The 24,314-nt window shown below is 35.6% G+C and overlaps 2 protein-coding genes across 10 annotated transcripts in view; one reads left to right on the top strand and one right to left on the bottom strand.

Moving 5' to 3' along the window:
• The window catches only part of Trappc6b (trafficking protein particle complex subunit 6B), a 39,795-nt gene extending 17,867 nt beyond the window's left edge, over positions 1-21,928 (top strand). The window contains exon 6 of one of the 3 annotated variants that reach the window (XM_058584502.1): positions 21,910-21,928. In XM_058584502.1, coding sequence (XP_058440485.1) covers positions 21,910-21,911 — 2 coding nt within the window. In that variant the 3' untranslated portion in view covers positions 21,912-21,928. Of the gene's footprint in view, positions 1-262; positions 8,918-21,909 lie in introns of those variants that run through there. The other 2 variants (XM_058584501.1, XM_046461273.2) reach the window with 2 other exon arrangements.
• On the bottom strand, positions 4,168-23,388 carry Gemin2 (gem nuclear organelle associated protein 2). Of its 7 annotated transcripts, XM_058584496.1 has the most exons (11): positions 23,209-23,388; positions 22,740-22,824; positions 19,740-19,829; positions 19,432-19,491; positions 17,669-17,782; positions 15,129-15,173; positions 12,969-13,037; positions 7,985-8,095; positions 6,975-7,033; positions 6,153-6,301; positions 4,168-4,580 (listed from the first exon to the last, which is right to left on the bottom strand). In XM_058584496.1, exons 1-10 carry the CDS (start codon positions 23,376-23,378, stop codon positions 6,184-6,186), a joined length of 921 nt encoding a protein of 306 aa, XP_058440479.1. In that variant the 5' UTR covers positions 23,379-23,388; the 3' UTR covers positions 4,168-4,580; positions 6,153-6,183. The 7 variants fall into 7 exon arrangements, with proteins under 7 accessions (XP_058440479.1, XP_058440478.1, XP_046317074.2 ...); XM_058584495.1 differs by having other exon boundaries at positions 4,168-6,301; XM_046461118.2 differs by lacking the exon at positions 6,153-6,301.
• Between the last annotated feature and the right edge of the window lie 926 nt (positions 23,389-24,314).

The raw sequence follows: 24,314 nt of genomic DNA, 5'->3' as shown, positions 1-24,314 counted from the left end.
CTCTAAATGTTGGGGTATCTGCACTTTGATTTTTAAAACTGTACTTTGTTTCCCATTTCATTATTATTACTCTTGTGCATATATCTGATAGGGAACTCTGCCGGAGAGTCAGTGACTTGCCAAACAAAATGTTTCACTGTGTGAAACTGGCAAGTTAAAGAAGTATGAATCCTTATAATCAAATGGTTGAAAAATTTATATTAAAAGAATGAAATAGAAGAGAAAATTCAGTTAAGTTAGAGGTATACCATTTTTCTTTCAGAGAAAGGAGGTACAGTATTATAAAGAAAAAAGAAAAAGGATCCCCCTCCCCCGTTTCCTTTCTGCTTCTCAGTGAAGGTATGGGTTGAATGAAGGCTTTTGGGGTTTATGTGCAACAGCCTTTTGCTGACCATGAAATGACAAGAATGAAGATGAAAGCCATCGCACTGAGGAGGATGCAGATAGAACGTACCTGAATTGTTCTTTCTTAATTCTGGAACTATTTTACCTATTAATTTTTTAATCAGGTGAGATATCAGATTCCTTATGACATTCAATCCACTTTTCGTTGTGTATTTGATTACTTATAGCCCAAAAGAAACCTCTCAGTAGAAACAAGGAAGAGTTAGATTATTCAAGAAATAGTATAGGACAAATAAGCTTTTTTGCCGGGGGTTAAGACTGACGTGTTGTTAAGACAGTAAAATCCTACAGTGCTAAAGAAAATATGCATTTACTCTTATGATCTTGTGGTGAAGGCCTTTCAAAAACACAAATGTAGAAAATCATAAAGGAAAATGGCAAACTAAAACTAACATCTCTTCGACAAACATTGGGAAAATTGAATGTCCACATGCAAAAGAATGAAATTGGGTCATTGTCTTAACATTATACATAAATATCAATTTAAAGTGGATTGAGAACATATACATAAAATCTGAAAATTTCTGGAAGAAAACAGGGGGAAAGCTATATAACATTTGTTTTGGCAATAATTTATTGCATGTCACACCCTCAGCAAGATAAAAGCAGGATGACAAATGGGATTTTTGTCAAACTAAAAAGCTGTACAGCAAAGAAAGCAACAGAGTGAAAAGCAACTTAGGAAAAAATGTATTTGGAAATCATAAATCTAATAAGGGATAACACGCAGAATACATTAGAAATTCTTTTTTTTTTTTTTTAAGAGAGAGAGAATTTTAATATTTATTTTTTAGTATTTGGCGGACACAACATCTTTGTTTGTATGTGGTGCTGAGGATCCAACCCGGGCCCCACATATGCCAGGCGAGTGCGCTACCGCTTGAGCCACATCCCCAGTCCATTAGAAATTCTTGTACCTCAGTAATAGAAAACAACTGGATTGAGAAATAGGCAAAGAACTGAGAAAACAGTTGTTCAAAGAAGACATACAAATGACCAGCAGGTATATGCATAAAATGTTCAACATAATTAGTTTGGGAAATGCAAATCAAAACCATAATGAGATACCACCTCAAGCTCTTAGAATGGTGCACATACACACACACACAGTGAGTTGCAGTGGGGTGCACCTGTAATTCCAGATACTTGAGAGGCTGTGGCAATTATCTTTTGTTTGAGCCCAGCCTGAGTGACAAGAGTCCTTTCTTTTAAAAAAAAAAAAAAGTGTAGAGAAATTAGAACCCCTGTGCACTGTTAGTGACTGTAAATTGGTACAGCAGCTATGGAAAACAGCATAAAGGCTCCTAAATTTTTTTTTTGAAGCACAACTACCATGTAACCCAGAAATCCACTTGTATGCATGGTCTGTTTCAGTTTCTCTCTACCTACTGACAAAAAGGTATTCGATGTTGATCCAAACACCAAAACTATTTCCCCACCTTGAGCCAACACCCATTTAACAACTCCTTTTTGCAGACATGCTAGGTAGAACATTTTACTGTCCCCTTTAGTAATACAAAGCAGCCTCTTCTGTACAAAGTTTCCTTAGTAAATGCATTGGACTGACTGATCACTCTGTTAAGAATTGAAATCACTCCCATGTCACTGCAACATATTTTTTGTTTTGTTTTGGGTATTGGGTATTGAACCCGGGGTGCTTTGAGTCACATCCCCAGCCCTTTTTTTAATAAAACATTTTATTTAGAGACAGAGTCTTGCTGAGTTGCTCAGAGCCTCGCTAAATTGCTGAGGCTGGTTTTGAACTCACCATCCTCCTGTATCAGCCTACCCAGCTGCTGGGATTATAGGCATGTGCCACCATGCCCACTTGCAACATTATTGTTAATAGCCAAAAGGTGAAAACAATCTAAGCATCTAGGGATGCAAGGATAAAAAAAAATATGGCATATACATACAGTGGAATATGAGCCTTAAAAAGGAAGAAAATCTTGTCATGCTTCAACATGGATGATCCTTGAATACATCATGTTAAATGAAATAAGCCAGTCACAGAAGGACAAATACTACATGATTTTGCTTATATGTCTTAAGTATTCAATTCATAGAAACAAGTGTAATGATGGTTGCCAGGACTGGGGTGAGGAATAAACGGGAGTTGTTAGAGGTAGGTATAGAGTTTTTGTCATGCAGGTTAAAGAAATTCAGAGATTGGCTGTACAATGTACATATAGTTAATACTGTGTTGTACACCTAAATGTGTTAGGACAGTGGATTTCTTAGCTTTTTTACCACATAGAAAAAATATGAAAGCAACATGAGAATGTTAAAAGGAAAATATTTATAGTGTGTACCATAGGTATAAGTGAATATTCACATTTAAAGAGCATTTATAAATTTAAAACACATCCTTTAACTCAGCAATTCCATTTCTACATTTTTTAAAAAATTGAGCCCAACTTTGGGGGAATTCTGGTCAAAGGAAAAGAAGGTTGAAAGGGAAAAAAAACTATATATGAAAATATTAATACTGAAAACAAATTTTATATCAGGTAATGAGAACATTTAAGTACTTATGGTGAATAAGTACTTGGACTATTAGGCTGCCATTTAAAAATGAGCTTTATAGCTGGGTGCTGCGGCTCACACCTGTCATCCCACATACTCAGGAGGCTGAGGCTGAGGCAAAGGATCACAAATCCTGAACAATTAATTTAGCAAGACCTCGTCTCAAAATAATAGTTTAAAAAAAAAAAAGGCTGAGGATGTGCCAGGCCCTGGGTTCAATCCCCAGTACTCTTCCTGCCTGTACCCTCCTCCCCCAAATAACTGACGACTAACAAAATATAGACAAAATTTCATCTACTTTTATTAAAACTAGAGGCACAGCTGTTGGTTGCCTGATCAGTGTTTATTACCTTTTCCACTTCCTTTTAGACTGAAAAGGCTTCCAACCTCATTTCCTCATCTTCAGGTGATCATGTTAGACATTTGTGACCAATAGGGGAACACAGATCTGATGGGAATTCTGGAAAGGTTTTTCTTTTGGTACTGGGGATTGAGCCCAACGGTGCTTTATCATTGACCTAACATTCCCAGCCCTTTTAAATTTTTTTTGTTGAGACAGATTCTTCCTAAATTTGCAAAGGCTGACTGGCCTCAAACTTGGGTTCCTCCTGCCTCAGTGTCCTGAGTTGCTAGGCCCAGGCCTTTTTGTTTTGAGAAAGGGAGGGTCTCACTAAGTTGCTGAGGCTGTGATCTTCCTGCGTCAGGAACCATGACAAATTGCTGCAACTATAAGTGTGTACCACTAGCCTTTTCTGTCTTGAATAGACACATTGTCTTCAACTGTAGCAGCAATCTTGTTGCCATGAAGGGAAGGCTAAAGAAATCTGAGACTTTGATATTGTTGAGTCACTGAACCAAGGCCAGTGGCCCGTTCCTCTATTTTCTTGTTCTGTGAGAAAAATAAATCCTATTTGTATAATCATTGCCACTTAAACCTTCTGTTACTCAAGTAGAAAGCATTCCTATTTGATGCAGAAAAAGATAAATTCATACAAACAAAAGACTTGTCAGAAAAATTAAAACACTCTACCTCTTAGTAGGGTATTTTTGAAAATGATTTGTTAGAAAAAGTTGTTTATGCAATAAAGCACTTAATAAACTTATTGAGCTTAAAGAGAAAACATTTGATTAATTCTGTTGCTGACTCACATTTGCCATTTAATCTAGATTATTTTCTAATTCTAAGGACATTATCTTGTTTTGTTCAAAAGTAAAACAAAGTTTTGGTAACCAAAACACATTTTCAACAAAATTTATATGAAGACATGTAACAATGAAATAGCACCGGGGACCTTTATAAAATTTCATCACACAGTTTCTATACAGGCATCTTCACCAATAACTGGCACTCAGTTTATTTTAAATCATGTGACTGCAGAAAACTATTCAAATTGTTCATCAAACACCAAATGGGATTTTCCAAAGATATTTCAGAAAATCAATTCAGTCTATATTCTGTTTATCAATTTGAGTTGCACAGGTTAAAATGAAGACCTTTCACACAGTTTTGAAGAAGTGATAACAGCCTGTACTTGAATTGGCATTGCACTTCATCAGACTTAGGCTGCCTTCAGCAGAAATAGCTTCTATCCCTCAGAAATCAGCTACATCAAGATGGCTCATCAGCTAAATCACGTTGGTCAAAATACCTGAAAAATAATGTAATGTATGCACAAGTATATTAATTATAGCACTACCTGTAGTAGCAAAAGACCATGAACAATCCAAATGTTAATTGATAAAGGGAAATAATAAACTACAGTACATATACATGACTGAAAACTGCATAAAAGGAACTAGAAAAATAGCTACACTGCTACAGAGTGATTTCTAGGATTAAGTGAAAAAAACATGGTACAGAATAGATTGTTCAGTATACTATAGTCTTGTAGGCACATAAGTTTACTTATATTTATTTATACTTTTAGAGAAAATGAAAGGATAAACGAAAAGTTAATAAAATTATTATTTATAGGAGAAAGGAGAACCAGGATAAAAGTAGATGCTAAAGTACTCCAAATGTATCTTGAATTCTGGAATGTTGTAAATATTTTATGTGATTAAAAACAGGTGCAGCTGGGCCAGTGGTGCATCCTTGTAATCCCAGTGGCTCTCGAAGCTGAGACAGGAGGATTGGGAATTCAAAGCTAACCTTAGCGATGGTGGGGCACTAAGCAACTCAGTGAAGCAGGAGTATTGCAACTTAGTATCAGCATCTTAGTGAGACCCTGTCTCAAAGTTATAAAAGGGAATGAGACTTCTTATCTGAAATTGTGAAGAAGAAGAAAATTCATGGTAGTTTTGGTGTGGTACCTCAAACTGGAAACGTTAAAGCAACAGTACATAGTAAGGGTTTAGTTAAGATGGAAAAGGTCTTAAATCACAGGGTTTGGTACTATGTATGATTTTAGGAATTCACTGTGGGTCTTAGAATTGGATGGACTACTAAATAACATTAAAGGAAAAATCAAAAACTCCTAAATTAGGACTGAAATATCAATTTGAACTCATGATTTTATTTTTCTAAGAAAGTGCATTATTTCCTAGCTCTGTTGACTGAAAAGGCCTAAAAACAATAACCAACTTAATAACCAGTCTGTAGCTTCCAAATTGTGGTTTCTAAATACCATTTCCTATTTTTTGATAAAGGAACCAACACTCCCCAGATAAAAAGACTGATTTTGGTTCTGGAGCCAGAAATATTCAAGATATTCAAATCATCGTGGCATACCAGAAAGGAAGGGCTATGTCAAAAGGAATTGGGGGCTGGGGCAGTGATACCCAACTATAATTCCAGCAGCTCAGGAGTCTGAAGCAGGATGATTACAAGTTTGAGGGTAGCCTCAGCAATTTAGGCCCCAAGCAACTTGGTGAGACCTTTGTCTTAAAAAGGGGATATAGCTCAGTGGTAAAGTGCCTCTGGGTTCAGTCCTTGGCATCTCCCCGACACACACACATAAAAAAAACAGAATTGAGGGGCTAGGGATATAGGTCAGTGGCAGAGCACTGGCCTAGCACAGCAAGGCCCTGGGTTCAATCCCTAGCACTTGTTTGTTGGGGGGTGGGAAATAGGAACTGACTTTATGACTTCAAGTGCTCCCACTGGTCAAAGATGGAACAGTTTGAGCATAAAAAACAATTATTACAATGAATTGAAATACAGCATATGGTAAAGTTCCTAAATTCAAAAACAACCTTTTTGGTGGAAATTGCTAGGTTACCTCTCTTTATTTCTTTTTGTTGTTGTTGTTATTAGAAATCATAGGGCTGGGGATGTGGCTCAAGCAGTAGCGCGCTCGCCTGGCATGCGTGCGGCCCGGGTTCGGTCCTCAGCACCACATACAAACAAAGATGTTGTGTCCGCCAAAAACTAAGAAATAAATATTAAAATTCTCTCTCTCAAAAAAAAAAAAAAAAAAATTAAAAAAAAAAAAAAGAAATCATACTCCAGGATAACCAAATTGTGAAGTCTTTTTTTTAACAGAAAAAAAGTTCTAACGAATACATGAATAGGGATTTTTTTTTTTTTGTACTGGGAATTGAATACAGGGATGCTCTACTACTGGCCAACATCTCCAGCCCTTTTAATTTTATATTTTGAGACAGGATCTTTCTAACTTTCCCAGGCTGGTCTCAAACTTGCTATATCCCCCTAACCCCACAGTCCAGTCTCCCAGGGATTACAGGCATACAACACCATGCCTAGAAGAAACTAAATGTTGAATATGTATTTATTGAGAATTAGAATTTGAGAAAAAAGTTTCCCAATAAATTTCAGGTGGAACTTTAATATAGAAATATATAGCAAATAAAAAATGCCTCAATCTAAAAGTGAATAGGATCTAGGCAAATAAAAACTACAAATGTAGGGACTGGAGATGTAGCTCAGTTAGTAGAGTGCTTGCCTGCATGCAAGCACAAGGCCCTGTCAATTCCCAGCAAAACACACACACACAAACACACACACGCGCGCACGTAACAAAATTAATAAACTTTTGTTTATTTGAACAAATAAACAAAAGTCAAGAATTACTTCACTATACCTGCTAACCAAGCAGATTAATAAATTCAAGGCAGGAACTCTTTCGTCATCTTTACTGTCCTAAAATAAAGAAAGCAAATATTAAAATATAGTCTATTTCTTTAATATTTTTGAAATTTCTGTTTAAGATGCAAAGCATGAAAATAACTTTTTTTTCCTTTCTTTTGGGTACTGGGGATTGAACTCAGACACTCAACCACTGAGCCACTTCCCCAGCCTTATTTTGTATAAATTTTAATTTAGAGATAGGGTCTCACTGAGTTGCTTAGCGCCTCGCTGTTACTGAGGCTGGCTTCGAACTTAGGATCCTTTTACCTCAGCCTCCCAAGCCACTGAGATTACAGGCGTGCACATCCATGCCTGGCCCTAATTTTCACTTTAGAAATACTTAAAGTCATATTTTAATATAAGATTGCTTGTTCAGAGGATTAATACTGTCCTGTAGGAGTTCCAGTTCTCATGGAACTAGATTAATCCTGTGACAGGGTGCTATTATAAAGTGAGTTTGGCACTTCCCCTCTTAAACTTGTGCCACTTGCTACTCTCACACATACTCCTATGTGATGACATCTGCCATGGTGTGATGTAGCCAAATGCCAACACCTAATCTTAGACTTTCAGCCTCTAAATCTGTGAGCTAAATAAGTCTCATTTCTTTATTAAAGTACTCGACCTCAGGTATTTTGTTACAGCAATACAAAATGGACTAAGACAAAGATGAAAGCCACAAGTGGCAAAACTCAAAGGCCTGAGTTATTGTCATCTTGGATATTATTCATCTACCTTCAGGCTTCCTTTTTCTGGGAAAAACATCTTTACTTTATTTAAGCTATTATTATTTGGAACTTTTTGTTCTCTGGGTTAATCTCATTCCAACTAATAAAATATTCCACATTTTTCCTATTTATTGGAAACCTCCTTTATTGCCTCCTTTATATATTGATAAATTATAAATTGAAACCTCCTTTATAAATTGATACTTTCAATATGAAATAACAAGTTATGACTTACCACTAAGAGTCTCACTTCAGAGCACCTTCTTGCAAGCTGCCGAATCAGTGAATGAGCCTCAGGTAATAAAGGTTTTTCAAGGCAAGCCAACAAGGCATAAAGCCATCTTCCCTAAAGAGAATTTTTAAAAGTACTAAATTGTTACTTTTTTTTTTTGTACCACGGATTTAACCCAGGGGTGCTTAACCCCTGAGCCATATCCCTAGTCCCTTTTATTTTTTATTTTGAGACAGGGTCTGGCTAAGTTACTGAGGGTGGCTTTGAACTTGTAATCCTCCTCAGCCTCCTGAGCTACGGGATTACAGGAGTGTGCCACCATGCCTGGTAAACCAGACAAATATTTAACCATAAATATAATTTATTTTTCTAAGTGTCCAATATTGTGCCTGGCTATTTGCTATAAATAATTCATAGAACATTTAACAGTATTATGTTTGGATATAGACAAAGGATCATCTGGAGAGCTAGGTGATGACTCTTATAGACACATGACACTGGTCACTTTAAAATATTCCCTGATGCTCAAAGTCTTCATTTCATTAATTCTTACCACAGAAGAAAACTAAAATACTATGTATATAAATCCTTGAAAAAATTAAGATCCACTTTTCTTTGTCTACTATAGACATATATACAAATCATTATATGCTTTCCCCTAGATCCATATGAAAGAACAATTCTGAAGACAAAGTAGTGTTTTGGTACTTCTACAAACATAAGCTGAATTTAGTCCCAATCCTTTTTAAAATAGGCTTTTTTTTTTCCAATTACAAAATTATAATCAATTATTAGAAACAACAACAACAACAACAACAAAAAAAACAGCATTCTTGTTATCTGGGTAAACTTTCTACTAATTTTTAAAACATCTTTTATCTTATGTATATGTACAACTTTTTTCAATAAAGTTCCATCATTATCATTTTGTAGTTGTCTTTATTTATAACACATAATAAACATACCCAATGTTGTTTAACAGTATTAATGAAAGAACATCATTGGATAGTCTCAACATGGCATGTAGAAATGTTTATTATTATACATTACAAATAAAATGATGGTGTTGAAGGGTATGTAGTTCATTAAACTTTCTGAGATACAATCATCATAAGAATGGTATAACCAAGAATGGTTATATCAATTATATTTATTACAAATATAGTTTAACCAGTAAAATTATGTATACTGCTAGCACTATACACAATTTAATTCTGAGCAATTTCACTTTTGGGAACCCTGAAAAATATTAGGGTTTATTTTTCTTTTAGAATAAAGTTTAAATGGTGATTTATGAACACACTAAGTTCTTCAAGAAGCCCTAAATCAACAATAAGACTTTTTCTTTAAATGAAAAAATTCACATCCTGGTTTGCTTAATGAGTCGTGGAATTCTCTTCTAGGTTAAAAAAAAATTAAAACTTGACTAATTTTCAGCGAAACATTTATTATATAAAGCTAGTATTTAGTATTCAAATATCTTCTACACTGAGAAGTTGCTCCAAACCTCTACTGATTGCCTGTAACATATTTATACTGAGAGGTTCCTTTTCTTAACATCACTGTGATTATGCTAGAAAACAAAATCAAAACCCCCAAATTAAAACAAAACACCAAACCAAAAAGCTGAAAACTTCTAATAGGTTCACACTTGGATGATAAAATAAGGCTATATTTCTCAAAAACATTAGACAGTAATTTTAAGAAGAGAAAAAGTAGAAGATCCCCTTTTTCCTTCTACTGGTTATGATACACAAATTTCTGGTGATATATTTTTAATTTAAACACTCATATCCTCAGGATTATTTGGACAGTACAGTTACTTGGATAAAGGAATTAGATACTTTGATTTCTAAGATACAATACTCAAAATTACATTTAAAGGGTTAATGTTAAAATTCAGAGTCAGCTGTCAGTGGTTTGAAAACAACTTAATGATTCCTCTGATGATATTATAAAGACTTTTTGGTACTATGCTTTCATTAAGTAACAGGAAAGGCCAAATTTACCATCTTTTTGAGTGGATAATATTTATTATTTACTTAGCACTACTAAAGACTAAACCCAGGACCTAAAACACACAAGGCAAGCACTCTACCACTACATCCTCAATCATTTTTACTTTGAGACAAGGTCTTGCCAAGTTGCTGGCCTTGATCTTGCAATCCTCCTGCCTCAGCTTTCCAGGTAGCTGGGATGATAGGCATGTGCCACCATGCCTGGCTTGAATGGATAATCTTCTTTTTTTTTTAGTTGTCAATGGACCTTTATTTTATTTAATTTTATGTGGAACTGAGAATTGAACCTAGTGCCTCACACATGCTAGGCAAGCGCTTTACAACTCAGCCACAATCACAGCCCCTTGAATGGATAATCTTTAGAAGTTAAAAAGAACACAAAATATCTTAGAGCAAAGAATTAAAAAAAAAAAAGATTAAAAGAAGGAGTACAAATCAAATAATGTTTTAAGAGGTTACTATTAGACATAAAGAAATGATATAAATTTTTAAATTCAGTATCTAGATAAACAAGTGGCCTAAGAACACAAAGTTATCTTCTGAAGGTATATACCAACCCATGGGATAAATACGTTTTTACTGATATCAAAAGAAATGAAAACTACATTTAATTTAAAGTAAATCTGCCTAGTTTGAAACATAAACACAACCTATAAAAAAGTTGGGTCAAACTATTCAGAGTTGTTGATAATCAAATGTTTTTAAGTTACAAAAAAGGGAATTCATATAGTTCAACTTGAATGGAATTGCAGAGAATAATAATAAATTTGAGTATACACTGCTGATGATATTATAAACCAGTTCAGGACTAGGGATATAGCTCAGTTGGTAGAGTGCTTGCCTTGCATGCACAGGGCCCTGGGTTTAATCCTCAACAACACACACACACACGAAAGATGAAACATATATAAACCAGTTCATTTCTTAAGGACAACAATCTCGCAAAATGTAACAAAGGCTTATAGAAATTTGATCCAATAATTCTAAATTAGAAATATCCTGAGAAATTAATGTGAATTTTTATAATTTAATCATGACTGCAAAACATAAGAAAGAACGCAAGTGGTCAATAATTTAAGAATAAAAAATAAAAGACATTATTAAGGCAATAGCAATTATGTGAATTACATTATCATATGGAAATATATGTGTGAAATATGAGCTTAAAATATGACAACTTTATAAAAGGTGTATGACTACTGGAAAAAATTGAAAGTGGTGATTTAAACATATTAATGTTTTACATACAAAAAGTACATGATATAAGGCTTAGTGTGGCAACGTACATCTGTAATTCAAAAGTTGGGAGGCTGAAGCAGGAGGATTTAAAGATTGAAGGCAATGTGAGCAACTTAGTGAGACCCTGTTTCACAGTTAAAAATAAAAAGGGCTGGGGATGTAGTTCAATGGTAGAATAAATACACTGGGTTCAATTCCCAGTACTGGTGGGGAGAGGGGGCGGGATGGGCCAAGTACATGGTATAATAAAAATTTAAGGGCTGGGGATATAGCTCAGTGGGTAGAGTGCTTGCTTCACATGCACAAGGCCATGGGTTCAATCCTTAGTACCACCAAAAAAGAAAATTGAAAGAATGAAAAAAAATGTGAAAAACAATCAAATAAACAAACAAACAAACACCTTGGTCACCAGGGCTGGGGGTACAACTTGGTGTCAGAGAGCTTGCCTAGCATGTGTGAGGCTCTGGGTTCAATACCCAGCACAACAACAATATATATATATTTTTCATTGTATTTATGGAAGTGACTTATCTAAGCCATTTTGCTGAGGTAGTCTGGGAAGCTTAATATCTGTATCGCAATGTTGCTTATTTGTCTTTCCCAGGAGACTATAAGCTTCTAGAGGGCAAAGATTATATCTTATGCTTTGATAAAGAGCTCTGAACCTGGATATACTCTAGTGAATATCCTAAAATGTGAAAAATCTTTGTAAAAATTAAATCTACTTCAAAGGACAGCATCCTTTTGTTTTTTTGATTTCAGAATTGAACTCGGGGGTATTTAATCACTGAGCCACCTCCCCAGACCTTTTTTTATATTTTTATTTAGAGACAGGGTCTCACTGAGTTGCTTAGGCCCTTGCTAAGCTGATGAGGCTAAAACTTTGAACTTGCAATCCTCCTACCTCAGCCTCCCAAGGCACCGGGATTACTGGTGTGTGTCACTCTGCCCAGTTGAATGATAACATTTCTTAAAATCATAAATTAGGAGGAGTAATTATGTAACTTATTTATTTAATATCCACCAAATTTACCCAAATTTAAAGTGAGAAATGAGCTGTGAATACAAAGCAATTAAATAAAGGGATAGTGCAGCAGAATTGTTAGGAATAAAAATTCTACAGTCAGATTGCCTGGGCTTAAATCTAAGTTCCGCCATTTATAAGCTGTGTGATCCCAAGCAATCTACCAAACCCTTTGTGTTTTAAATCCCTTATCTGTAATTTGGAGGATGATTATAGTTCATATGTTACTGGAGTGTTCAATTAGTTATTCCATACAAAATTCTTACAACAATGCTTGCTTGGCATGTAATGCCATTTTTTATATGATTTTGTGGTCTGAATTTCTAGGCCATCTTATAAAATGCATTTCAAACTTCTTCAAACTAGTGCTACTCCAAATATAGCCTGCAAATTGATTATCAGTCTGTAACCTAATTGTTAGTGATCTTCATGAGATAAACAGCTTGCACAAGGATATAAATCAATTCTTTAGTTGATATTTTTTCCCTAAAGCAAAGCTTTCTCAATGAAGGAAATAGCATATTGATTTATAATCTAGTATAAGCTCTGAATTTTATTACAAACAAGCACATTTTTGTATGTATGTGTGTGTGTGTATATATATATATACACACACACATTTAAATATAAATACTATAGAGTGACATCTTATTATAAATATATATAACCTTGCCTGCATTATGAAATAAAAAAGATGCAATACTACCAATTCTGGAGTAAAGTCTCTTTCTCCAAACCAGTTACTCAGATATTCCAAGACACTAGTTACTGTTGCCTAAAAACAAGAAGATAGAATAGGAAAGAGTTGTATTAGTAATAAAATATTTACAAGGGGCTGGGGATGTGGCTCAAGCGGTAGCATGCTCGCCTGGCATGCGTGCGGCCCGGGTTCGATCCTCAGCACCACATACAAACAAAGATGTTGTATCCGCCGAAAACTAAAACAAAATAAATATTAAAAAAAAAAACCTCTCTCTCTCTCTCTCTCTCCCCTCTCTATCTTTAAAAAAAAAAGAGAGAATGATGAGTTAAAAAAAAATATATTTACAAGTTTAACAGGAATTCCACAAAGCTGTTAGAAAACTGACTAGTAATTTGCTTAGATGTCTCACCTAGTGAAGAAAGATTTTTAAGACAAATTTTTTTATTCTGCTTGGGTTTTTTGTTTTTTGATTTTCTTTTTTTGTAGTGCTGAGGACTGAATCAAGGACCTCTCCCATGCTAGGCAAGCATCCTACCACTCAGCTACAATCCCAGCCCAACACAAATATTCTTACATTCTCAAGTATCAACTAAGGCTTTAGTTTTAATCTTAGGATTTAGTTTGTAACTACTAATTTTAGTTTGTAACTACTTGAAAAAACTCATCTGCTCTTAAAAACAATTCTTTGTATAAATAACTTCCATTTATTTCTCAACTTAAAAGGTCAAATGTAGGGCTGGAGTTGTGGCTCCATGGTAAAGCACTTGCCCAGCATGTGTGAGGCACTGGGTTCAATTCTCAGCACCCATATAAATAAATGAATAAAATAAAGGTCCATGAACATCTAAAAAAATTTTTTTTTTTAAAAAAAGGTCAAATCTAAAAATTAGCTAGAGAAAGATCTCTTTTAGAACTATACAGATTAAATCACTTAACTACTGAAAATATTATCTGCAAACAAGTTCACATTATACATTTGGTATACATATATGTGGGTACTTATTAAAAAAAAAATCACGCTGATGAAACTTACTATGACCATTAAGGTATCTAAATGCAAATGATCAACTTAGTGAAACTACCATCTAGAATGATTTCCAGTTGAATAGGATACTCAAAAAAAAAAAGAAATTTTTTTTTTTAATCTTCCAAGGGTATTTAGTGCTATGTAAAAGCAAAACAAAGTATTTACCTTTTAAATGGATAACAGAGTCCCTACTCCTGAAAGACTGAAGAACCAAATTCTATACTTCTCCCCTTTTGATCCTAATCTTTACCTTTTGATCCCAATCTTACGTAATATGTCAGATATCTAGACCTAGAAACGTTAACCTAACCTTAATAATTCATTCAAACTTCAAAGTCTTAAGATTTATTATAGCTGAAATGTACATAAATGAATACCCTGGCACCATATTAAAGAGCATGAGCCCTAGAGTTAGATTTATCTGGCACAGAATACCAGTGCTTTTACTTGCTGAAAAACCACCAGCCAGTAATTTTTTTTTTTTTTTTTTGCACTGAGGAATGAACCCAGGGGTGCTTTACCACTAAACTATATCCATCCTCAGCCCTTTTTTATGGTTAATTTCAAGACAAGGTATTGCTAGGTTGCCAAGGCTAGTCTTGAACTTACAATCCTCCTCAGCCTCCTGAGTTGCTGGGATTACAGGCATGTACCACCACACCTGACTACCTGCAAGTTACTTACCCTTAAATTTTGTTTCCTCGCTTATAAAAAAATGATTATTAATAATAACTCCCCACAGGTCCCCCACAGACTGGGCATGGTGGTGCATGCCTGTAATTCTAGCAGCTCAGGAAATTGAGGCAGGAGAACTGAAAGTTCAAAGCCAGCCTCAGCAAAAGTGAGGCACTACACAACTCAGTGAGACCTTGTCTCTAAATAAAATACAAAACAGGGCAGGGGATATGGCTCAGTGGTCAAGTGCCTCAAGTTCAATCCCTGGTATCCTCCAAAAGAAGAAAGAAAGAAAAATAATAACTCCCCATAAAGGGATATAATAAGGATTAAAAAGAATCACTGAAGAGCATACAACAAGGTCTTGCATGTTGTAAATATTAAATAAATGTATTTGAATACTTCTATACACACTGCAAACAAAATAATGCATATAATATCATTATTAGATGGATTTTTACCTGATTCATTCTGCTAACAATACTAAGCAATGGAGGAAAACCAATCTGAAAGAAAAAAATGAGACTGAAATCTATTAATGCATATAAGAAAGATCTTCATTTTTTTCCCCAAACAAGTTAATTTCTTGCTACACAATTATTTAGTAATACAGATAAAAGAAAAAAAAAATTTTCACTGCCCATTATGAGACATTCTAGAAACTATTGTTTGTAAGGCCCAACAAAATAATATCTCAAAATGTGAATATATAAATTTAAAAATAATTTTAGGGCTGGGGATGTGGCTCAAGCGGTAGCGCGCTCGTCTGGCATGCGTGCGGCCCGGGTTCGATCCTCAGCACCACATACAAACAAAGATGTTGTGTCCGCCAAATACTAAAAAAAATAAATATTAAAAATTCTCTCTCTCTCTCCCTCTCTCTCATTGTCTCTCACTCTCTCTTTAAAAAAAAAAAAAAGAGTTGTGGCCTTATAAAAAGGAGAAATGTTCTCTCTCTCTCTCTCTTTCTTTAAAAAAAAAAATAAATAAATAAAAAATAAAAATAATTTTAGTAACCAAAATGTCGTAAGCATGAAATTTTAAAAAAGGTACTTGAAAAAGTTAAATATAGTCAATAAAATTATAACACATTGTTATATTAATATATCATAGACACTATTTAAAAATCTTCAGTGAAAGCTAAAGTTTTCAGCAATTAAGGGCATTTGAATTAGAATGATATTTTTTAAACCTAATCTGACTCAATTTTTAAAGTATTTTGCTAGGCACAGTGGGATTACAGAATCCCACCTATTTGGGATGCTAAAACAGAAGGATTACAAATCTGAGGCTAGCCTGCTAACTTAGTGAGACTCTGTCTTAAAAACTACAAAAAGCTGGTGATGTGTAACTCAGTGGTAGAGCATCCCTAAGTTCAAGCTCTCATACCTCAAAAAAAAAAGAAAGAAAGAAACCAACCAGCCAGCCAACCACTATGGACTTAAACAAAACTTAAGAACTAATGCATTAAACTTTATGTCCTTAAATGATCTTTCTAACATGGTATGTTTTTACTTGTTTATATTCTGTTAACAAGGTAAATAAATAAATACATTTCTTTACGAAATTAAAACTTTTAAATGTAGTATACATTAAGCATTATCTAAAAGAATAACAGGTTGTCTAAGAAAGAGTGTCAAATTAGCTTCCCTAAAGATTTTAGTCTATTTATACTCCCACACTAGTTAGAAGAGTGCCTGTTTTCCCAGGCTTTGTCAAAACAATATATCAAACTTTCTTTGCCAATATGTTGACCTGAAAAATTGTAGATCAGCAGAGGTATAAAGTTCTATTATAAGTGAAGTTGGGAATATTCTCATATAAGAACAATTTGTATTTCCTTTCTGTAAGATGTCTATATCTTTTGACAGTTATTTGTTTTATTTTGTTTTGGGGTGGAGGCTAATTCTTGGCTTTTTAATGATTTTTGGAGTTCTTTATATTTTGAAAATACATTTATTTTGTTTTGTTTGCAGTACTGGGACTTGAACCCAGTAATGCTCTACCACTGAACTATATCCACCCCCACCTTTTATTTATATTTATTTAATTTTTTAATTTTAGGTGGACACAGTATCTTTGTTTTATTTTTATGTAGTGTTGAGGATTGAACCCAATGCCTCATGCATGCTAGGCGAGCACTCTCCTGCTGAGCCACAAACCAAAGCGCCCCCATCCCCTTTTATTTATTTTTCAGACGTGGTCTTGCTAAGTTGCCCGGGCTGACCTCAAACTTGCGATCCTACTGCCTTAAGCTGGGATTCTGGTATGAGTCACTGTGCCTGGCCTGGAAAAAAAATAAGTTTTAAACAGGAAAAAAACAATATGGTACCATATCTGTTGAACAGAACAATATAACATAGGAAGTAGTAATGAAAATGTATGCAATGTGTTCTACAGGAACATCTGCAAACCCAGAGGCAGATAAATTCTGAAAGACAAGGAGCTGGCCACATAATTATGATTAAAGTCATGTAAAATTTAAGTATACCCCCAACATTTCGTCTCTTAAATATGCAATTTACTGGAGGATCTTTCTAACAGTGTCATGTTTTCTTTTGCTTCCGTGACTACTTACAATGCTTTATGTGACCTATACCTAGTCATTTAAAAAACCCAAATCCTATCCAACTCAAAATTATTATATAGTTAAAACGTAAGAGATAAGAAGTCAATCTAGATTAAGCCAGAGTAAATTATTTTTGAAACTTTGTAAGTTACAGAATCTATAAGCTAAGTCAGTGGTTGGCAAATATTTTCTATAAATAGTCAGATGGTGAATATTTTTAGGCTTTGCAGGTCACATATAATTTCACTACATGTAAACATTTTATTTGTTTCTTTTTTTACAATCCTTTTAAAATATAAAAACCAGTCTAAGTTTATGAGGTGTATAAAAACAGGTTATAGTCTATATTTGGCCCATGTTGTAGTTCACTGACCCCTTTATACTAAGTGATAAACCAAAACTTTAATTTTGGTTTATCCACATATTACCTACTTGTACATAATCAATTCCAGGACTTTCATTTGTAGCTGGTCCAATAGCCCCTTCAGCACATAACCTTTCACCCAGACAAAATTTTTTCCAGCCTTCTTCATCTTCAGATTTTGGCTGAAAGGTGAAAAAGAAATTAACTTTTTTCCAGGTATTTATTTTTATACTGAACACCCAAAATAGAAATAAGGATCTCCCATATCCCTACACCTCAATACAAAGATACAGTACCAGTTAAGGGGAGAACTGTGTCCCCAAATTAATATGTTGAAGCCCTAACCTTCATCTAGTACCTTAAGCTGTGACTTTATTTGCAGATAGAGCCTTTAAGGAAATGATTAAACTTAAATGAAGGCTCTAAGGTGAGCTCTAATCCAATCTGACTAGGAAATCTGAATACTCCAGGAGTTTATTTTTTCCCTCCTCTGAAGATAAATAGCCTTTATTAGATTCTCAGAAGCAATATGTGATTCCCCAAAGATTAAAAATGACTGCTTGAGGGCTGGGGTTATGGCTCAGTGGTAGAGTGCTTGCCTAGCATGTATGAGGCATATGACTGCTTGAGGGCTGGGAATATGGCTCAGTTGATAGAATGCTTGCATAAGGCCCTGGGTTCAATCCCCAGTACCACCAAAAAAAAAAAAGACTGCTTGGAACACCATAACCATTTCTTTCTTCCCCAACTCCTATTTTTACTTGGAAGAGTTCACATAGCTTCTGAAGAGCTTAAAATTATATATAAACTGAAAAAATGTAGAAAATACAATTTTCCAATATGTATGACAGGTTTCACTATTATGTCATCATTACAGTAAAGCTGAGATGATACTCTGTAACCATGTGAGTTTACTACATGGCACCATTATCCTACTAGGAAAACCCAATAACCCTTATTCAGTCTTTTATAATACTGAAAATATATTAATTTCCTAAGAAGCAACTATTCAGCTAAGCACAGTGGAACATGCCTATAATCCCAGCTACTAGAGAGACTGAGGTAGGAGGACAGCAAGTTTAAGGCCAGTTTGAGATAGTGAGACCCTATCTCAAACAAAAACAAAAACAAAAAAAGAAACAACAAAACAAAAGGTACTGTTCAGAAGAATTCTTAAAAACTAGAGAGGTCAAATAATGCCTATTTGTCAACCTAAATAAAAAATTAGAATCAGAGATAATAGTTAACCACGGGCATATTAAAAGAGGTTGAAGCAAGGGGAAGTTTTAAGACAAGAATGAAGGTTATGTCAGAGGTTTCAAAATAATAATATTTGAGCATAGTGATTAAAAACAAAACTGGAGTCATTCTGAAGTTGAACAGACAATTGCCTAGCAGATATCCTTGTAGAAGTTCTTCTGATAAGGTGGCAGTGGCCTTAGTGCAAGGTTGTAGGTTGGCAGAATCCTTTATGACGGACTATTTGGCAACCATGCATAAGAATCGTTCATTACTTCCTGGCTTTCTTTACCTTTAATTGTTGCAGTTGACAAAAGTAGCTCCATTTTGATTATGACAACTTTTACATTTCTTTCACATATCCAAGTCTGCCCAAGATATGGTGGATTAAAACAGTAATGAAAATACCAACTTGCACTATGGGTTATTTTTCAGGCTACTAATATAATGGCATTGTTACTATTAAATAATGGTATGTGAAAGAGAATTAAAATAATATAGACTAAGCAAATGAATCCTTGAAGACTGGAAATAAATATGGATATTTCATACAGGTATACATTGTAAAACTTAAACTGATAAGCTTACATACCATAGTCACATTACTGTCTAACTGTTGTGATTTCCAGTGACTTCTATGTTTGTTCACACTCTAAAGGAAGAAAAGTTGGACAGTGATTCACAAGATGAGTAACTAAAATCACTTTCCATACAAAACTCTAACCACTCTAAAACTTGGAAAATAAGGTACAAACTGTAACATGCCAATGATAATAATTAAAAAAATTGATTCATAAATGTTCTATATGCTTTAAAATCACATATCTTAGCTTTCCAATTATAGTCTAAGAAAAGCAATAAAATCTGAAGAGGGTTTAATTGATTAAATTTGATACTTACCTGTCGAACAGTTGAAAACTGTGCTACTTGTTGCTGTTGCCACATAAGTGTTGGGGAATAACCTTCAGGGGCAGGTTGGCATCCTGAAAGCTAGAGATCATTTCCTAAATGTTAGCATCAACCTCTCATACCTCTACAAAGTAAAAGCAAGATGAAAAATATATAAAACAAGTGAATAACTAAGACTACCTAAGAAAAAAGGGATGGGGATATAGCTCAATAGTCGAGTACTTCCTTAGCATACACAATGCCCTGGGTTCAATTCCCGGCAACACCTCTGCACCAAAGAAAACAAAGCCCCCCAAAAGCAAAACAAAACTAGATCAGGTTTGGTGGCACACATCTGTAATCTCAGCTCCTCAGGAAGCTGAAGCAGGAAGATCTCAAATTCTGAAGTCAACCTGGGCAATTTAGCAAGACCCTATCTCAAAGTGAAAAAAATAAATGGAGTTGGGAATGTACATAGCTCAGTAGTAGAGCTCTTTCATAGTATGTACAAGGCCCTGGGTTCAATGCCTAGCATTGACAACAAAGGAAGAAAAAAAAAGATACTTTTTTGCTGGGTTTCAGTTCTCGCGACTAAAAGGCTCAGGGGTCACTCCAGATAAACTGGGCTAACTGGGCTGCATGAAATAACCACACAAGAGACACAAATACCTTTTTCTTTGGGGTCGCTGTGATGGCTCCTCCGACCTTAAGGGTCCTCAGAAAGAGAGCAAGAGCACGTGCTGACCCCTTTTACTGAGACTGAGGAGAAGTTACTTAAATGAAGCAAGGGGTCAGGTTTCAGGGGGCTGAGTCTATCTTCAAAAAGTCAGCAGGTTGACTGACACCTGGGTAAGCCACACCCAAGGGCACAGTAAGAGAAGGGGACACACACAAGGCACTTCCATGGAATATTCTATCCTAAACAGGGCAAGGGGTTATATTATAAAGGAACAGGTGAGCATAGCTTCACCCATGGGGCTGTAGCAAGACACATCCAGGCACAAGACTGACCCTGGGACCCAAGATGGGTGGGGAAAGCTTTGCCACATTTCTGCAACTGAGCGCCTCAGCACCCAGCCGGGGAGTGTAACTCAGTCATGTGTAAGGTTGGTCTCCCACACTTTTTACAGGTGCAAAATAGCAGGCATTTCACTTTACAATTTATGTCTCAGTTAAAAATGTTAGGACAGCAATGGAGGGTAAGGCAGGATGACTGCAAGTTCCAAGCCAGCCTCAGTCACTTAGTGAGGTCCTAAGCAACTCAGTGAAACCCTGTATCAAAATAAAAAATAAAAAGGACTAGGGATGTAGCTCAATGGTAAAGCATCTCTGGGTTCAATCCCCAGTACCCCCTCCCCCAAAAAGTTAGGAAAAGATCCTCAGCCACTTTAATTAAAAAAAAAAAAATCTGGAATGGGGCTGAGGATATAGCATAGTGGTAGAGTACTTGCCTAGCATGCATAAGGCCCTGGGTTCAATTCCCAGCATAGGGAAAAAAAATTGGAATGGTTTATAGTTGGAGTTTCTAAGAAATTTAAATGATGTAAACCCTAAATGTATAATTCAGTCCTACCATTCTATAACTGCAAAACATAAAAAGAGAGGTATACTTTAAATAAAGAAGTTTGGTATGGGCATAATATATTTAAATAATCTTGACTTTAAAAGTCTACTTGTTTTCTAAAACAGTGCATAGTTCACAACTGATTACATATAACCTTGTAACAATATTTAGTGGGGTCACTTTTTAAGTATTATGTATATAAGACACCATGTTCTATGAATCAAAAACTTCTGAAAAGAAGTTATATGAAACATTATAGTGTTTGAATTAAAATTTTCTTACTATAAGTATGATATAATGGAACTATTCAGAACATATAAAGGAAATTATTAAAACTTTACAATGTCACTTTCCTTTAACTTTAGAGAGATATTATTCTATGACTATTTAATAGTTCTCTTTCATTTATTGATCATGTTTATTTTCTTCAAAAGAAGATTTACAATTACATATTTCATTTGCTTGTTTACTCTCTGCCTTCTCTAGGAGAGTACAAACTCTGGGAGGGTAAGAACTTTTTCTTTCTTTTCTTTTCTTGTGGCGCTGGAGATTGAATGCAGAGGTGATCCATCACTGAACTATATCTAGAGGTCCTTTTCATTCTTTATTTTGAGACAGGATCTCCCTAAATTACCTGAGGATCTTACAATCCTCTTGCCTCTGCCTCCCAAGTCCCCCAGATTATAGAAGTGTGCCACCAACTCTGCCAGGTAAGACTTTTCTATATTATCCTTTTTTGTGTTCTAGAGCCTGGCACAACTTAGTTGCCCAATAAAAAGTGTGCTGAACCTGGGTGCAGGGGTGAACAACTGTAATCCCAGAGGCTCAGGAGGCTGAGGCTGGAGGATCTCAAGTTCAAAACCAGCCTCAACAAAAGTGAGGCACTAAGGAACTCAGTGTGACCCTGTCTATAAATAAAATGCAGAATATGGCTGGGATGTGGCTCAGTGGTCCAGTGCCCCTGAGTTCAATCCCCACCAAAAAAGTGTGCTGGATAAATAAGTGAATGAAAATGCCCACAGTTGTAAGTAACAAGAAAGGTTTAAGACATTTGGGTTTTTACTCTTAAAAAGTGATATCAGGGCAAATTCAGAACGTGCAAAACTACATTAGATAAGATTAAACATCAGTTCAATAATAATGATCAAGACAGAGCCAGAAAAAACTTCCAAAAAAAAAATGTAACAGAGACTCCTTTAGCACACGATTATGTCCTTAAAATAAGATGACCAAGTCACTACAAATATCAGTGTTACTGAAAAATCTCTGGAGAAAGTCAACTGTTTCTATGGAGGAAAAAGTACAAGACAACGTCTCTCTTTGTAGGGAGTACTCAGATCTTACCTACACCATAATTTATACTATTGGATAGTGTAAGAAGAGCCTTAGTGTGTTAGAGAGACAGACAAACGGACAGACAAATCTCCCAGATGGTTATTAAAACTCACAGAAACATTCACACTTTGCTTTCTTTTCAACTTCTTTGGGTCAATTTGAGCTACCACAACATCTGGACACTGAGCAGCTTCGATCCTAAGTAATAAACGCAAGAAATTTAATTACTATTGTGCTTTACTCATGTAATAAAACAAGTGATTCATTTTAGTTCATTATGAAATCAGAAAAAAAAAATCTAGACTTCCGATAGAGGTACTAAACAACAAACATACGTCCGAAATTATTTGGATTAAAAGCAAGGAAATCCAAGAGCATGTCTTATGTGTGCAATCAAATTCAAAGGGAATTTGCCCGTGCCAGGAAATAATCCTTGAGATTTTGAGCAGTCCCTATTTCGCGAGAGATTGGGACTAGAACAGAGGCGGGGCTTTGTCGCACACGGCTGTAGATGGGCAACAGGCGCTGTGCCCTGGACCTGGGCGGATAACCAGCCCACCCTCACAGAGCCGGATCACTCACTGAACACGCCTCAGGTATTCCTGAGGCGTCCTCGGAGGTACCGAGGGGTCGAAACCTTCCGCCAAGTCGCAGGGCTCCACCGGCAATAGCCGGGGCATCAACTCTTCCACTGCAGACTCCGATGGTACCCACGCCATGGCCTTGGATGAGGCCGGCCCTGAGCAGCGCATGCGCCTAGTGCAGGTCATGGCGCAGGCGCACAGTCAGGCAACTTTGGCGCGGAGTTGAGCAAGCGGCTGGGCGGAACGGAGAAACTGCGCGTGCGCAAGCCTGTTGCTTTTCCCCGACATTTACACCCAGTCGGAGTTTAATTCATGCAAAAGCTATCCTGAATTGTGTCTGAAGACTGTGGGTGAACTTTTATGCATTCCTAATAGTGTTTTTTAAATAAATGAGCAATATTACTATAATTATCATTTATGGAACGCTAAATTCTTCAACCTCTGGTAGGCAATTTACATTGCACCTTAAAATTGATAACATCTGGACATTGAGCAGCTTCCGATCCTACGGATAAATAATAATCGCAAGACATATTAATTGGTATTGTTATTTACTCATATAGTAAAACAAGCGATTCGTTTTAGTTAATTATGAAATCAGAAAAGGAAAAAAAATCAAGTTGACCCAAAGAAGTTGAAAAGAAAGCAAAGTGCGAAAGGGTGTTTTTTTCCGGTTTCGAGGGGTAGAAGGTGACCTAAAAAGTGGTTAAGTATTGCGACTTTCTCCTAAAGAGACAAGTCCAATCTAGATTTATTTGATGCCAAATGAATGAAAAATTAATTTTTTTGCTGAGATTTCTCCTGCTTGGCCACTTCAAAGATTGCTTTATTTTTATTTGAAATGATTATTACTCCTGAGGTAGCTATCACCTCCCCACAACTCTTTTTTTTTTAATGACAGCAGAATGCATTACAATTGTTATTACACATATAGAGCACAATTTTTCATATCTCTAGTTATATACATAGTATATTCACACGAGTTCGTGTCTTCAGACCTGTACTTTGGATAATAATGATCACCTCTGCACCCAACAACCACTTTCCACCTCACTTCTGACCCCATGCCCCCTCCCCCTCCCTTCCCCTTCAACCCCTCTGCCC

This window comes from Marmota monax, unplaced genomic scaffold, assembly GCF_021218885.2.
Source record: "Marmota monax isolate L192 unplaced genomic scaffold, Marmota_monax_Labrador192_F-V1.1 WCK01_AAM20220418_F8-fsc00001, whole genome shotgun sequence".
In the NCBI taxonomy this organism is placed as follows: domain Eukaryota; kingdom Metazoa; phylum Chordata; class Mammalia; order Rodentia; family Sciuridae; genus Marmota; species Marmota monax.
The sequence above is the reverse complement of the archived record's forward strand: the minus strand, read 5'-3'. Positions and strand labels throughout refer to the sequence as shown.

Excerpts from the sequence above, each read along its gene's own strand:
- Gemin2 (XM_058584495.1), bottom strand. The coding sequence starts at position 23,378 with ATGCGCTGCTCAGGGCCGGCCTCATCCAAGGCCATGGCGTGGGTACCA. Across the intron at positions 22,825-23,208 it reads GAATACCTGAGGCGTGTTCA|GATCGAAGCTGCTCAGTGTC; the intron begins GTGAGTGATCCG and ends TTTATTACTTAG. Across the intron at positions 15,174-17,668 it reads CTGGAATTGATTATGTACAA|ATTGGTTTTCCTCCATTGCT; the intron begins GTAGGTAATATG and ends TTTTTCTTTCAG.